The 17,358-nt window shown below is 41.1% G+C and overlaps 1 protein-coding gene across 3 annotated transcripts; it reads left to right on the plus strand.

Annotated features, from left to right (window-relative positions):
• Positions 1-1,542: 1,542 nt before the first annotated feature.
• Positions 1,543-16,645, plus strand: LOC117245726 (Fc receptor-like protein 5). Of its 3 annotated transcripts, XM_078164272.1 has the most exons (10): positions 1,581-1,618; positions 1,832-1,867; positions 4,543-4,576; positions 7,250-7,364; positions 7,997-8,148; positions 10,539-10,778; positions 12,187-12,471; positions 12,545-12,787; positions 15,127-15,261; positions 16,413-16,645. In XM_078164272.1, the coding sequence occupies exons 3-10, from the start codon at positions 4,543-4,545 to the stop codon at positions 16,511-16,513; spliced, it is 1,305 nt and encodes a 434-aa protein (XP_078020398.1). In that variant the 5' UTR covers positions 1,581-1,618; positions 1,832-1,867; the 3' UTR covers positions 16,514-16,645. The 3 variants fall into 3 exon arrangements, with proteins under 3 accessions (XP_078020397.1, XP_078020399.1, XP_078020398.1); XM_078164271.1 differs by lacking the exon at positions 4,543-4,576 and having other exon boundaries at positions 1,543-1,618; XM_078164273.1 differs by lacking the exon at positions 4,543-4,576 and having other exon boundaries at positions 1,543-1,618; positions 10,539-10,703.
• Positions 16,646-17,358: the final 713 nt, after the last annotated feature.

The raw sequence follows: 17,358 nt of genomic DNA on the forward strand, positions 1-17,358 counted from the left end.
CAACTCTACTAATAACTAATTTCTACCATAGAGTCACTTGACTCGACCTGACTCGACTCGACCTGACTTGGCTGCTGCTGATACCAGCTCACTGCCCTCCACACCTCTTGTAGGCCGAAAACTACAGAAGAGACCAACTGGAAGCTTCAGGGCTCATCAGGGTGGTTCATGCACCAGAGTCAGACAGTGACTCAAATCGCATACTTCCGTTAGTACCTCAAATACAAGTTCACTTGTAGTACACTATCTGCACTACATACGTCTTGTGTGGTGCACTAAATTTGACAGGGTTGTGTTGTCTCAAATCATGTACTGCTATTTTGCACTTGCACTTGTTGTAGGTAACTTGTGAGTGTGTGGCATGTGCTTTGTAATGTATGGAGGGAAGCATTCTTGGAACCCATCGGCTGTATTCGGCGTCTGACTTCCAGCAGACGAAGTCTGCCCATCAGCAGTGCCCAGGACACGAACTGGCACCTCTCCAGCTACCAGTCCACATTCCATGTATGGTCTAGATAGGGACTTGAACTGGCGACCCTCCAGTTCCCAAACCAGGTCCCTATGGACTGAGCTACTGATACCCTTTATGCTAAGCTAAGCTAACAGGCTGCTAGCTGTGGCTTCATATGTAGCATCCAGACATAAGAGTGGTGTCGACTCTGAGAGAAAGAGAATCAGGATACTATGTCTTTAACGTTTTTAAAAAGAATTATGTGTTTGGTCAATTTACTTAATCTTTAATGAGAGAAACTCATCTTCTGATGAACTCTGAGGTTGATTTCTTTTGCTGATAATCTTTAGTGCAGCCTCTTTATGCAGCGGCCTGTTGGTCTGAGATGTGATCACATGAGATGATCATTTGATAAGAGAAACAGGATGTGTTGTCTGATGTCCCTGTATCACTGCTCACATGTTGAGACGTTTCTGGTTGCAGGTTTGACATTTCCAGACAAGGGACTGATAGTTCTGTAAAATAGATCAAAGAGAATTACTTCTGATTTGCAGTTGTGTAACTGGAGAAAGTTTTGGGACATCGAGCAATTTATATCTGACAGATAGAATAAAAGATGATTAAAATTGTCTTCTCCATTGGTTTTTATTGAGACATTTATTGGTGTGTTGTCTGCATAGAAATGGTAGTGCATTTTGTGTTAGTTTATGATGTGACCAAGCAGTAACATGTATATGTAGAATAACAAGGGACCCAGGATGGAGCCTTGGGGAACACCACAGGTCAGAAGGCCTGCTGAGGTGGTGGCATTACTTAAGGTAACTAAAAAAGACCTGTTCTATAAATATGACTCAAACTATTTCAGGGCAACAGATCTTTACAACAGCTGACGGTGAAAGATGAAAACATACAACTTTGCAAATTTCCCTGCTAAAGGATTATCTTATTTTATCTTGTCTTATTTTTCATACATAAAGTAAACGTCAATACATGAAAGAGGAAGAAAGAATATATGCTGTTTTCCACTCTGCTGTGTGTAGTTCTCACATCCTCCTCCCACCCCCCCTGTGGTTCATCGTTAACAGGATGTTATCACCACATTTACTGCTAGTCGGTCAGTGAAACTTCAGCCTGCAGACATCATGAAGGCGGCTCTGCTCTGCACCTGTGAGTACAGAAACCTTCAGTTAAGATGATTTATTATCATCAGAAACAAAAGAAAGTAAAATTACAGGTAAATTTGAAGGAAATCAAGGTGCTTAATAATTAAATTGTGATCTGTGAAGTGATAAAAAAATATTTAAACAAAAACTTCTGAAGTGGAATATTTAAGTGTGTGACTCGGTGCACACTCTGATCTGACTGTGACTGTTGTTTCAGTGCTGTGCGTCTTTCCGACGTCTGTCCACAGTCGAGGTAAGTTTCAAGCCTCTTGTGTATGAGTGTGTACATGTTTATGTGTGTGTGTGTGTGTGTGTGTGTGTGTGTGTGTGTACGTGTGTGTGTGTGTGTGTGTGTGTGTGTGTGTGTTGGATTTTTGTGACTGAAGTGTTTGTGAAAGTGCATTTTAATCATTGCTCTAGCGTATTTCGGATTTATATACTCTGTAAAACAGAGGATGACATTTAATGTGTGTTTGTCGCCCACCGCCTCACGCTCACCGCTTCCTGTCTGTCTGAAGACTTGTTGCAAAGACACCTTCGTCCTTACAAGCAGTACGACAGCATCAGTCTTTTTAGCAAACGCATCAAAACCATGTGTTTATGGTCTAGAGACGGCGCTGTTACGTGCCAGACAAGGAAGCCAGGACCCAGTTGCAGAGTTAAGTTCAAAAAACTGTTTATTTACAAAGTAGCAACAAAAAATCAGTTCACAGAAAAATACGAGCAAACAAAGTATCAACCAAAACTCTTTCTGAGGGAAAAGTAACAACAGAAAAGGCTAAACTGAAAATCACCATTAACATGGGAAAAAGAGCTAGAACAAAAGTGCAACAAAAAGAGTGACAAGGCACAAAACTCACTAAACCTGGAGACCAAACACTGGAGCATAAACACGTGGCGAGAGGCAGGAGATCACAGAGAGCACGAGCGTAATACTAGAGCAAAGAGAATAATCCAGCACTGGAGACAAAGAGAGTGTGGCTTAAGAAGCCGGCTAATTAGGCAGAACGAGCTACAGGTGTGCCGGGAGCCCTGTGCTCCCGGAGATCGCCCCGCCCCTCGGCACTCACTCTGCAGGGAGAGGGAGAGAAGGATCAGATAGCAGCAAACACAGTTTCACAGAAAATCAGGACCACAACAGACGCCCTCTATTGGTTGTAGCAAAGGGGACACTGTTACAGTGACACAAAGTCAGCAGAGGGCGGAGACTGAGACAGAGTTTAACTCCAGAGACGTGGGAATGATTTGGGAATGTGAGCGGGTGGATGTGGGGGTCAGGTGATTCTGATTGGTCCAAGTGCATCTTGTGGACAAGTGGAGAATTGCAGGTGTGGAAAGTTTCTTGGATATGCATGGTGGGCAGGAGACAGTGGAGAGACGACAGGAAACGAGGTGGACAGATACAACAGAGATCCCTGCCACACGTGTTTAGACAGAAATATAACTGCTGATACTTTTAATGTTCACTAGGAAAGTCTTTTCAGAGGAATCAAGTGGATGATGGACAGAAATACACAAAGACACAGGCTCTATAGACACGTTGTCTTTGTTTGAATTAGAAAGCTGTGTAAATCTGAATCATTGTGAAACTGGTCTCTTTGCCACAGTGACACATAAAAGTCACAGTCCTGGGTTTTTATGTCTCTGCATCAGTGATAGGGAAATAGGCTTTATGTTGTTGTGTCCACCGTAGTACGCACGTCTGTACGTACATATGTCCATCCTTTTCTCCTGAACACAATATTGCAAGAACACCTTGAGGGAATAATTTCAAATTTGGCACAAATGTCCACTCAAGGCGGATTTATACTTGTGCGGCAGACCCTACGCCATAGCCTACGCACATGGCCTATGCTGTTGTGAGCATTTATACTTGTGCAGTGGTGTGTTTGTGTCACTCTGCAGTTACACCTCACATTAAACACACAGTAAACACACAATAAACACATTAAACACACATTCAACACTCGTTAAACACACATTAAACTCACATTAAACACACAGTAAACACACAATAAACACATATTAAACACACATTCAACACTTGTTAAACACTCATTAAACACACATTAAACACACATTAAACACATTGAACACACTGTTAACACGTTAAACACACATTAAACTCACATTAAACACATATTAAACACACATTCAACACTCATTAAACACACTTTAAAGGGCCAGTGTGTAAAATGGGTTGAAAACAGTGACATCAGTGGTCAAATTCTAGATTGCAGGGCTCACTTGCTCACCCCTCCCGTCGGGTAAATGACGATGACGGTGGCCTCGTAGGGACAAAAACCCTTGCGCACGAGTTTTTTAGGAGTAGGTCTATCTAGTGATGAGGTGAATGTTTATTTAGAAATCTAAGCCATGTTACAATATTGTAATGAATGGAGGAGATCAGAGGAGCGTTCGGGAAAAAGGCCAGTTTATTTGAGCACTCCAGAAACTCCGGTAACACTCCACTCCATCCCAAACTCTGACTCTTCTAGCGTAACAGACACACTTAATAACTTTACACACATACTCGTTTACGATACTAAGTGGGGACCCCCCTCCCCTCTCTGCTCCACCAATCTCCAGCCCGCACACTGACTGACAGCGTAGCCGGTAAACACAGCTCAGCTGTTTATTTAGCCTAGCAATATCTCCGGACTATAGTAGCTGCAATGGACGACTTTGAACGCGATTTTGAAGAGTTTCTTGTAGCGGACACAGACCCAGAGCCATACCTGTTTGAGCCGGAGCACACAGATGAGGAACTCCATGTGTTTGATGCTGAGCGGGTGAGAAGAGAGGCTGAATGCACAGAATGGGATTCGGTGCTACTGCTGCCATTGTTGGGGAGATATATCATCAGGAGGAAAAGCGCCGCAGAGAGTGCATCACAAGGAGTGAAATTACGTCTTCTTTTCCTCACAGATGACGGTTCGGGTTCATTCTCTCCTGTTGCGTGGTAAGTGTGGTCCATTCGCAAACTTTATAACTAAAAAAACTTTTCACTACTCTCTATCGACGAACTACTAACACTCTCTGCTGTTTCCTCCTCCTTCTTCCTTCCTTCCGCTGTCTTCATTGGTTCATTTATACACGCGAAAAGCGTTCTCTGGCTGGCTGGATTGTCTGCTCGGTCTGCCGTACATACATGGCGGCACAAGATGGCGATCTCTCTAAAGCAAGGCCCTTACTACATATATATATATATATATATATATATATATATATATATATATATATATATATATTTATATAAAAGCATAATTATTAGGCTACGAAAACCAAACAAATTTTATTTTATAGCGATCATACACTTGTATAAACATATTAATGGGTAGAATATTCAGATTCAGATTCAGATTGACAATAAACCATGCCAAATATTACACACTGGCCCTTTAAACACATTGAACACACTGTTAACACACATTAAACTCACATTAAACACACAGTAAACACACAATACACACATTAAACACATATTAAACACACATTCAACACACATTCAACACACGTTAAACACACATTAAACACACAGTAAACACACATTAAACACACGTTAAACACATGTTAAACACCTATTCGACACACATTCAACACTCATTAAACACATTGAACACACTGTTAACACACATTAAACTCACATTAAACACACAGTAAACACACAATAAACACACATTAAACAAACACATATTAAACACACATTCAACACTTGTTAAACACTCATTAAACACACATTAAACACATTGAACACACTGTTAACACACGTTAAACACACATTAAACACATTGAACACACTGTTAACACACGTTAAACACACATTAAACACATTGAACACACTGTTAACACACGTTAAACACACAGTAAACACACATTAAACACACGTTAAACACATGTTAAACACACATTCAACACTCATTAAACACACATTAAACACATTGAACACACTGTTAACACACATTAAACACACGTTAAACACACAGTAAACACACAATAAACACAAATTAAAGACACGCTAAACACATGTTAAACACACATTCAACACATTCAACACTCGTTAAACACACATTAAACACATTGAACACATTGTTAACACACATTAAACACACGTTAAACACATGTTAAACACACACTCAACACACATTCAACACTCGTTAAACACTCATTAAACACACATTAAACACACGTTAAACACACGTTAAACACATGTTAAACACACATTCAACACACATTCAACACTCCTTAAACACACATTAAACACACTGAACACACTGTTAACACACATTAAACACACATTAAACACTCATTAAACACACATTAAACACACGTCAAACACTCATTAAACACTTATTAAACACACATTAAATAAATGTTAAACACTCAAACACACGTTAAACACACATTCAACACACATTCAACACATGTTAAACACACATTAAGCACTCATTAAACACTCGTTAAACACACATTAAACAAACACACGTTAAACACACATTAAACACTCATTAAACACACATTAAACAAACACACATTAAACACTCATTAAACACACATTAAACAAGCACACATTAAACACATATTAAACACACATTCAAAACACATTAAACACATGTTAAACACACATTAAACACACATTAAACACATGTTAAACACACATTAAACACATGTTAAACACACATTAAACACACATTAAACACATGTTAAACACACATTAAACACATGTTAAACACACATTCAACACACATTAAAAACATGTTAAACACACATTAAACACATGTTAAACACACATTAAACACACATTAAACACATGTTAAACACACGTTAAACACACCTTAAACACTCATTAAACACATTAAACAAACACACATTAAACACTCATTAAACACATGTTAAACACACGTTAAACACACATTAAACACATTAAACAAACACACATCAAACACACATTAAACACATGTTAAACACACGTTAAACACACATTAAACACTCATTAAACACATTAAACAAACACACATTAAACACATTAAACACACATTAAGCACACATTAAACACACATTAAACACATGTTAAACACACATTCAACACACGTTAAACACACATTAAACACATGTTAAACACACATTAAACACACATTAAACACATGTTAAACACACATTCAACACACATTCATTGTATAAATTAGCATAGCAGCTAGCGATCTTTTCCTCTTCTCATGTAAAACCATGAACAACAGCAACATTTAACAAAGGTAACGTTACAAAATTCTGCTCCATTACAGCTCACAAGGTTCACTGACAATATACACTAAACACGTTTTCCAAATAATTACAATATGCTAACGTTATTAGCACAAGTCTATGGCATTTTACATTGTATAAATTAACCTAGCGACTAACAGATTTCCTCTGCTCATATGAAGCCAGGATAAATCACACACAAGACTGAAAATGCTATTTTAGTGGAGGCTATATTGTCTTCACAATTTATTGTTTCTTATCTGTGAAATTAAAGTAAATCAAAGCTTTGTTTCCACTGAGGGAAATGGTTTCAGCTTACAGAGACAGACAGGAGGTCTGAATCTCTGTGGTGGAAAGTAAACTAATACACTATGTCTGTCTGTCTCCCTCCCAGTCTCAGTGACCGTCACTCCTGGCTGGTCTCAGTTCTTTGAGTATGGAGAGGTGTCTTTGAGCTGTGATCATGTGAGCTCTGGTAAATGGTCGGTTTGGAGATACTCAAATGAAACGTGAGTTTACACCACAAATATCATCATTCCTAAAGGATGTAGCTTTCCATGTGTTTGATGAATCCAGTACACTTTTTTGGGTTTGCACCTTACTGATCATCTTTATTGTTTGTATTTGGTTTTATTTGCACTGTTTCCAACCCGACACTACTGACACTAAGACACGATGCATGTAATGAACATAAACTAACACACCATCCCAGTCTGTCCAAAGCTGACGCTTGAGGGTCACCTAGAGTGTCATCGTTTAACTTTTAGGGCCACTGAACAAGCGTCAGTATTTGACAGGTTGGGGTGAGAATGTGTTGCTCTTTCCCACTTTGCACTGCAGTTGCTGCACAAAAGTTTCCCTCAGGATGAATCAAGGTTCATCGTATTCCTGATGATCACTGCACAAATTGGTTTTTAGGTTTGTAAGCGAAGGGAGGGCAGATGTCATGTTAGGACTAACTGACTAACTTTGAGCTGCTCAGTTCGGTTTTAACAATTTGGTGCAACGTTTCACCAAAATCCAGTGAATAAATCCAGTGAATATAAATAAAGTGCCAATGTGCAGCACTGAAGCTTATTTTTGTTAATAATTAAACTCCACGCGTGTGAATGATTATTAAACTGAGGTGATGTGTTCCCAGGTTAAAGATGTCTCAGTGTGGATTAGGGATGTGGGGCAAACAGACTTCCAATGCCTGCATCATTAAGTCTGCCAAAACATCTGACAGCGGAGTGTACTGGTGTCAGTCTATATACAGAGACAGCAGCAACACCGTCAACATCACCGTCACTGGTAAGATCCATAGAATGACATCATAGTGTGCCCTCTGGACAAGTCACACACATACTTCCTCTTCTTCCTCTTTCATAACACTTTTTGATGCAACCGTAGATTTGGCATCGACATGATACACCGAGCTCCTGATGAGTCTTAGTCAGAGCTGGTTGTTAAATGAACTTCAATCTTAGAACAGGCAGATTCAACATTAGGACAGACCAACTGTGTCTCTGCTAATGACTGACAGGCTACAATACACTTCTATGATTCATATTCATTTTCAAAGGAACTGGTGACATTAAAGGGAAGTGAAGGGATGCTGATTCAGTTCTGTGGAGGTCCAGACATTAAGAAACAAGCCAGCAAAGGAAATACAAATTTCAGACACAATGACTCTGCAGTCAGACATTAACGTCTGAGAATCTTATTCAGTGAAGACACATACTGTAGTGGTACCTGCGCTGCCTGTGTGACTGCTGCAAATACAACCCAGTCGCCAGAAAACATGTTGGCACTGCATGTTTCTGTGAACCACGGACACATTTTCATGTTAATTTGTAGCAGATACATTAAACCTTTCAACAACACTGTGGTTAATGTGCGGTTAGCTTTAGGCACAAAACCCACTTGGTCATGTTTAGAAAAACAGATCATGTTTTGTCTTGAAATACCTGGTTTTGGGGGAACAATCTCGCTGGAAAAGCAGTGATGTCTCAGTCAAAAGCAACGGTTGTTTGTGGCAATATGCTTGCTGGAAACGTATTGCTACAAAAACCCACATTTGATACCTAAAAGCTGCTCATTAAACAGACAAATCACCATGAAACACTGTTTAGCCTAAACTGCCACTGAAAATACAGTGACACATCTCTACAAAACACCTGTGTTTGGAGCCTTAAAAGCTGCTAGAAAAACTGTAACCGGTTGCTACAAAACACCCACGTTTTAAAGCTGCTCAAAGACAGACAAATTGCTATAAAACGCTGTTTGGTGCCAAAAATTCAACTAAAAACATAATGTCTCTGTTGCCTAAAAAGTCACTGAAAAAAATGCGACATGACTCTACCAAACACCCATGCTTGGTGCCGTAAAATCTGCTGGATAAACAGCATGTGTTGCTACAAGGCAACCACGTTTGGTGCCTAAAAAGCTGTTGAAAAAACAGTGACATGTTGCTACAAAACACTCACATTTGAGCCTAAAACCTGCTCAAAAAACAGAGGTGATCAACTACAAACCAAATACATTTATTACTTAAAAGCTGCTACAAAAACAGAGACTGGTTGCTATAAAACATTGTTTGGTGCCTTAAAATCAGGTGGAAACACAGCAAGGTGTCAAAACAAAATACCCATGTTTGGTGCCTAAAAAGCTGCCAGAAAAACAGTGAAGTGTCGCTTCACATCACCTACATTTGGTGACAAAAAAGACATTGGAGAAACAGCCACAGGTTGCTAAAAAGCACCCACATTTGGAGCCTAAAATGGCGCTAGAATAACATCGACTAGTTGCTACAAAACACCCAGGCACGGTGCCTAAAATGCCTCTAAAGAAATAGTTATGCATTGCTACAAATGCGGGTCGCTACAAAACACCCATGTTTGATTCCTAAAACCTGCTCAAAAAACAGAGACAGATCGCTATAAAACACCATTCGGTGCCTAAAAAGCTGCTATAAAAACAGCGACTGGTTGCTACAAAATGCCCACATTTGGTGCCTAAAATGCCACTGAAAGAATAGTGACGGTTCGCTACAAGACACTCACGTTTGATCCCTAAAACCTGCTCACAAAACAGAGACAGATCGCTATAAAACACCATTCGGTGCCTAAAAAGCTGCTATAAAAACAGCGACTGGTTGCTACAAAACGCCCACATTTGGTGCCTAAAATGCCACTGAAAGAATAGTGACGGTTCGCTACAAGACACTCACGTTTGATCCCTAAAACCTGCTCACAAAACAGAGACAGATAGCTATAAAACACCATTCGGTGCCTAAAAAGCTCCTGGAAAAACAGTGACGTGTTGCTACAAAACATTGTTTGGTGCATTAAAATCAGCTGGAAACACAGCAAGATGTCACTACAGAACACCCATGTTTGGTGCCTAATAAGCTGCTAGAAACAGCAGTGACTCACTAAATCATATTGGCAACCAACCCAGTGTGTTTCAAAATAAATCGTTTGTACAGTGTCATTTTTTGAGTGTTTCTACCTGTTCTTTATGTCAGGTGAAAAACCTGTTGTCACAGAGAAGTGGGAAGATGTGATAATCGCACTGTCATGGCGCACACCTTTTGTCAGTCTTTTATATTTACTGATTTCACAGCCACTGATCAAACATGTTTCTGTGTGTTCACATCAGACTGTGGACTCAGTGCTGATGAAGTTTGTCTCTGTGTTCAGATCAAAAAGTGATCCTGCAGAGTCCCGTCCTCCCTGTGATGGAGGGAGATGATGTCACTCTGAGATGTAGAACAAACAAGTCCTCCGACCTCCCCGCTGTCTTCGAGAAAGATAACTCCTCAATCCATTATGGGCTATATGGTCACATGACCATCTACCATTTCAGTGAGTCTCATGAAGGCGCCTACCGCTGTAAAATCGGCAGTGATGTGTCTCCACACAGCTGGCTGCTGATGAAAGGTTAAGACCTCCAGTCATTTCACTCACTTTGTTCACTTTATGTCTTTTTTATATTTTTATCTCTAAGTTTTATTTCTGTTAAACCAGTCTGGTGCATCAGCTGTTTTCTCCATTGTATCCAGTTTGTACATTTACAGGTGTCAGTCTTGAACGTGTGATTGGAGGAGGTAAACTGTCTGTGTTGCCTTCAGAGAGAAAGTAACTTCAATAACTTTAACACCCTGGCCGGAGCCATTGTTTTTGGCTTGTCTGTCCCATTCTCATCAACACGATATCTCAAAAAGACCTTGATGGAATTTCTTCAAACTTGGCACAAACATCCACTTGGACTCAGTAATGCACTGATTAGATTTTGATGGGTATAAGTCAAAGGCCAAGGCCACTGTGATCTCGTAGGCATGATATCTCAAGAAAGCCTGAAAGGAATTTCTTAAACTTTGGCACAAATGTCCACGTTGATCCAGTGATGAACTGGTTACATTTTGGTGCTCAAAGGTCAACATCACTATGACCTTGCATCTATCTTATTCCCACTGAGGTGATATCGAGAAAACACTTTGAGGTTATTTCTTCAAATTTGGCACAAATGTCCACTTGAATTAAAACAAGGTCGAGGTCACTGTGACCTTGTGCCTGTCTCATTATCATGACCATGATATCTCGACATGGCCTTAAAGAAATGTCGTCAAACTTGGACTCAATAATGTACTGATTAGATCTTGATGGCTATAGGTCAAAGGCTAAGGTCAATGTAACCCTCTTTGTCTCAGTCTTATGGAATGATCCGCAAGAATTCCCTGTGGGAGTTTCTTCAAATTTGGCACAAACATCCACATTGACACAATGATGACCTGATTAGGTTTTGGTGCTCAAAGGTCAATGTCACTATGACCTTGCATCCATCTCGTTCTCATGGGTGGATATCTCAAAAACACGTTAAGGTAATTCCTTAAAATTTGGCACAAATGTCCACTTGGACTCAACAATGAACTGATGACTCCTTCATCAGTCATGGTGGTGAAAGGTCAAAGTCACTGTAACCTTGTGCCTGTCTCATTATTATGAACACAATATCTCAAGAAGACCTGAAAGGAATTTCCACAAATTTGGCACAAACGACCACTTGGACTCAGGAATGAACTGATTAGAATTTGAGGGTCAAAGGTCAATGTGACCTAATGATACATGTTTTTATCCACAACTGAAGAATTCATACAATAATCATGACAAAAGAGTCATGGCTTCATATGAGTCATGGCTTCATGTGTGTCTGGATAAATATGGGTGTAAAGTGTAACTGTAACCTGACTGGTTCACGTGGTGGTAACTGTAGTAATGATGTAGCATCTAGTGGACATTAAAGGAAGTGCAGCTGAACGCACACTAACTCTGATGTTTGTGTCCCCAGATGATTCTGAGTCGCCCCTGCTCACAGTGTCTCCTGACTCGTCTCAGATGTTTGAGTATAAGAGCCTGTCTCTGAGCTGTGGGGACAACAGCAGCTCTCAGGGCTGGAAGATCATCAGGTCCACAACCTCCGATGGCAAGATCTCCAGCTGTGGAGAGAAAGGGAGGCGTCCTACCTCCTCTGGCTGTGACATCCGGGGAGCCAAGCAGTCCGACAGCGCCACCTACTGGTGTGAGTCTCCTACAAAGCAGCGGAGCAACTCTCTGAACATCACCATCGTCCCAGGTAGGAGCGATAAAAAGAAAACGAGTATGAATCAGAGAGGTTCATACAAACACATTTTTCCATCTATGTTCAGACACAGAGGTGATCCTGCAGATTCCTGTCCTCCCTTTGATGGAGGGAGACAATGTCACTCTGATCTGCAGAGCAGTTAGATCCTCCGACCTCTCAGCTGATTTCTACAAAGATGGCTCCTTCATCAGGACTGAGCCCACAGGTCACATGACCATCCATAATGTTTCCATATCTGATGGAGGCCTCTACAAGTGTAACATCAGCGGTGTTGGAGCGTCTCCGGTCAGCCAGCTGTTTGTCAGAGGTGAGAAAGTTGTGACGGTTTGAAAGACATTAAAGTTTCATTGTAGAACTTACAGCAATGTTAAATGAAAGTGAGGATGACAGTCAGGTGTCACCTTGTTGAGTTTATATTTTTGTATTCCCGTTTCTGTTCCCTCTTCCTTTAACGGTGAAGTGTGTCAGATTTAGGGCGATTTGGTGGCGTCTAGCTGTAAACTGCAGATTTCAACCAGCTAAAAACTGCTGCTGGACAGATTTCTTTCAGTCTTCATTGTTCAGGAGGTTTTTTTATCAGGAGCTGAATTATCCACAGAGGTCTCCTCCTCTCCAGAACAAATGGACCAGCTGATTAGAATCACCAAAAACACTGAATAAAGATGTTTATCGTTATTAATTGTCACACATCTAAAAATAGACATGTCCTCATGTTGTGTTGTTCATGTTTACACGCTGAACCTGAAACTTTCATCCAAGCATTAAAATTTTCATTTCAATTTTCAATCATTTTATTGTATAGAACTTTAGTAATAATAATAATAGTAGTAATAATAACAATGATAATACATTTTATTTATAGAGCGCTTTTCTTGGTGCTACAATAAAATACAAACATCATTCACATATTAAAAGCCGTTTTGAGAAGATGTGTTTTGACAAGTGATTTGAACTGAGAGAGGTCAGTGCAGTCTCCAGTGTGTTTGGGGAGGGTGTTCTAAAGGGAGGGGGCAGCTATGGAGAAGGCTCTGTTGCCCCAGGTTTGGTGCTTGGTCCTGAGTGGTGGAGTCAGGAGCAGAGGCTGTGGGAAGGAGTGTGCCGGAGGAACAGGTCGGCGAGGTAGGAGGGGGCCTGGTTATGAAGGGCTTTATGAGAGAGGAGAAGAACTTTGAATTGGATGAATGGGGTGATGTGATCGCTGGATTGGGAATGGATGAACAGACGGGCAGCAGAGCTCTTGATGTACTGGAGTTTATTTAGGAGTTTGGATGGTGTTCCGTAGAGAATGCTGTTGCAGTAGTCAATTCTGAATGTGATGAATGCATGGATGAGAGTTTCAGCAGCAGAGGGGGAGAGTGATGGGTGGAGACGAGCTATGTTTTTTGGGTGGAAGAAGGCAGTACTGGTGATGTGATTGACATATTTTCCGAAAGAGAGGTTACTGTGCGGTTATATGGTGACAAACGCAGAGTTGAATTGTCAGTGGTGAGGCAGAAGTTGTGAGAGGTTTTGGTGAGGGATTTGGGACTGATGATGATCATGTCAGATTTTTCACAGTTCAGTTTGAGAAAGTTGGCTTGCATCCAGGACTTGATGTCGTTGAGGCAGGTGGTCAGAGTGGACTGAGTTTCAGTGGTGATGGATGTAACAGAGATGTAGAGTTGGATGTCATCAGCGTAGCAGTGGAAGTGGAGACCATGGCTGCGAATGATGTTGCCAAGGGGGAGTATGTAGAGGATGAATAGGTGGGGACCAAGCACCGAACCTTGAGGGACGCCTTGAGACAGAGGAGCAAGGGTGGAAGTGCAATTGTTAATATTGATGAGCAGTTGATGGTTTTTGAGGTATGAGCTTAGCCAGGAGAGGGCAGTACTGGTGATGCTGAGGGAAGAATGGAGGCGGGAAATGAGAATTGAGTGGTTGATTGTATCAAAGGCTGCTGTGAGGTCAAGAAGGATGAGAATGGAGAGGTGCTCAGAGTCCTTAACAAGTTTAGATGGGATGGGATCGAGAGCACAGGTGGAGTTTTTCATTGCAGCCATCAACTTGGGCAGCTCCACTGGGGAGATGGGGGAGAACTGAATGAGAGGCTGGGGGGATCTACAGGGGATAGACAGGTGGAGGGGTGAAGAGGGTGGAGGCGGGTGTAGAAGAGAGGTTGCTGTAGACAGGGTCAATTTTTGTGGGTCAACTGTGAAGGATGTGTGAAGGTATTGTCGCAGGGTTTGAGAAGTTTGTTTATGGTGGAGAGGAGGACCTTGGGATTGGTGGAGCCAGAGTTTTGGTCAACTCGGGTTGTTTTAAATGTGCTTTATAAATTAACTTGATTGTATTTTGAGTTGAAGTCTCATTTTCGTCTTATAAAACTCAGTCACCTGTTTTATTTAATCAATAAATTAATTAATATGAAGGTTTTGTCCCATTATATATAAACTGTGGCATTTGATGTGGTTTTAATGTAGATATTCACATTAATGATTGAACTAAAGAAAACACACGTGTGTCCTGTAACATGGAACTCAGTGTGACTGAGCTGTGTTTTAAAGTGTGGCTGTAAACGTGTTGATGTTTTAGTGAATATAACTCATCAGATAACAGAATACTGGTTTTAGACATTCACCTGAACAGGTGTGTTTGTTTTTCCAGATCGCTACGATCCAGCTCCATCCACTGAAGAGTCCATCCAGTTTGGGTGGGGGGTGATACGCCACATAGTGGTGCCCTTACCATACTTAGTCTCCACCGTCCTTATGGTGTGTGAATATCGACGCAGACCGACAGGTAACACTGACCTGCTAATGACAGTCTGCAGCCATGCTAACATAGGCTGACCAAACGTCCTCTTTTGCCCGGACATGTCCACTTTTCACGTCCCGTCCGGGGCGTCCGGGGGGGTTTCATAAACTGATGATAATGTCCGGTTTTCCGTGTGTTTGTGTGTGTGTGTGTTTTAGAGTGCGGCATGGCAGCATATTTCTGTCCGAACCCGAACCGAGCCCGACATTATTTAATGACCAAAGCACTGAGTTTGTGGCACACAGTGGTTACAGGCTATTTAACAGGCCGGGCGTGCGCCGTGGGTGCTCAGCGGAGAGGGAGACCTCCGTGTTTGAGACAGGAGCGGGAGGTGGGAGCGGGCAGCGGGAGGTTCGACACTTCTAGTGAGAGAAATAAAACAAAATAAGATAAAATAGGAAAAACCTGTCTCCCTCTTTTATTGTATTTTCAGCATTTAATTAAGGCGGGCGGCTGGAGGTCCGAGACTTCCAGCGAGGGGAGAGGTAGAAACAAACAGACAATGTGTGTGTGTGTGTGTGTGTTATGTTAAGGTGTTGTCATGTAAATAACAGTGCCCAAGCAATAAACAGGACAGACAATAGGATTTTATTTATTTTTACACTACATTTTCACTGAACGCTGACCGAATCCGACCCGAGTCCGAATACAATTTATAGCTACATTTTTGACCAAACCCGGCCCGACTCGTCGGGTACCGTCGGGCTCAGATCGCCACACTCTAGTGTGTGTATGTGTCCCCTATTGGGGCCTATCTGAGTTTCTGTCTTTGAGAGATATTATTTTGTAATAGAACTGAATTTTCTATCCATACATATAAACTTTAAATATATTAAAATGATAAGGCATCTTTGAGTAAACTGCAAGTATCATTTAAGTAGGCTATGTCGTGGCTGGCCGAGTGCCCTCTTTTTTGGAAATCAAAATATGGTCACCCTATGCTAACAGCTCTTTACTACTGAGCCAACCATCAGCAGGCTAACATGCTAATGCAGGTCATACCTGTTAGCACGCTAACGTTAGCTGAGGCTGATGTGAATGTTGTTAGTTCTGATGAATGAAGTATTGACAAATGTTGACCTGATGAATCAGTGTTTCAATACATATAACATTAATATTAATACTTAACTCTGCAGGAAGGAACCAGGCTGTTTCCATGACGACGTCTCCACCAAACGAGGATGATGAGGGACAGTATGATGACATGGCTGATGTCACCACCGAGCATCATTTCTAAACTTTCTCTCTTGTTCTCTTGCTCTCATGTTGTATGTTTATAAAAAAGATAAATGTTTTATATGTGATATTTTTCTACTGTTATGTTTTCTACATTGTGTTAAATGTTTTCTTAATAAAGGTTTTTTTTAAATAATAAGGTCTGTTTTTAATTGGTGCTTTGGTGGGTTTGCTTTTGTGTCTTTGGTTGTTTACATGCAGTTTTAGAAATAACAGCTGAACACGTCTGACTTGGGCGACCCCAAGTGGTTCAATCAGAAACAACACCATCATAATATTTTTAAAGCCTTCAGATTAAGACGTGTCATAGTGTGTCATCAAAATGCAGTAAACCCTGGAGACATCCAGCAGGTTGGACTCACCCAGCAGCATCTGGACATGTTTCGTCCTCTCTGCAGCTGAACTGAGATCAGCAGCAGTTTGACAGTAAACACCTCCTCCTTCCTCTTTGTTTATCTCGTCATGCAGTGTCTGTGTGGTTTTCCTCTACAACAGACTGTTTGTTCTGAGGAAAGTGATAACATCGACACAAAACACAGTGAGAAAAGATGTTCATCTTTTTTTTTTTTGATTTTGATTTAAGTAATTTTTAAACTTGACATGAAAACGAACATGAACAACAACACAACTCACAGCACAGTCTGAACAACTATCAGCTTTAATTTGAACCTAAAACATGTCGACTGCTTCGTCGACAGTAAACACATCAGGACATTTGTCCAGGGGCCTGAATCATGAGTCAACTTCATCTGAGACACCCTGAGTTCCCAGGCTCCACCGAACCTGACACACAGCTGCTCACATTACAAGATTAGAAGAGATTAAATTTGTATTGATGGTGTGGTT

Source organism: Epinephelus lanceolatus, chromosome 22, assembly GCF_041903045.1.
Source record: "Epinephelus lanceolatus isolate andai-2023 chromosome 22, ASM4190304v1, whole genome shotgun sequence".
Lineage (NCBI taxonomy): Eukaryota > Metazoa > Chordata > Actinopteri > Perciformes > Serranidae > Epinephelus > Epinephelus lanceolatus.

What these genes read in the sequence shown, in the direction of transcription:
- LOC117245726 (XM_078164271.1), top strand. Translation starts at nt 1,594, where the DNA reads ATGAAGGCGGCTCTGCTCTGCACCT. An exon ending in GACGTCTGTCCACAGTCGAG is followed by an intron (nt 1,868 to 7,249) that starts GTAAGTTTCAAG and finishes TCTCCCTCCCAG; the next exon opens with TCTCAGTGACCGTCACTCCT. An exon ending in CAGCCAGCTGTTTGTCAGAG is followed by an intron (nt 12,788 to 15,126) that starts GTGAGAAAGTTG and finishes TTGTTTTTCCAG; the next exon opens with ATCGCTACGATCCAGCTCCA.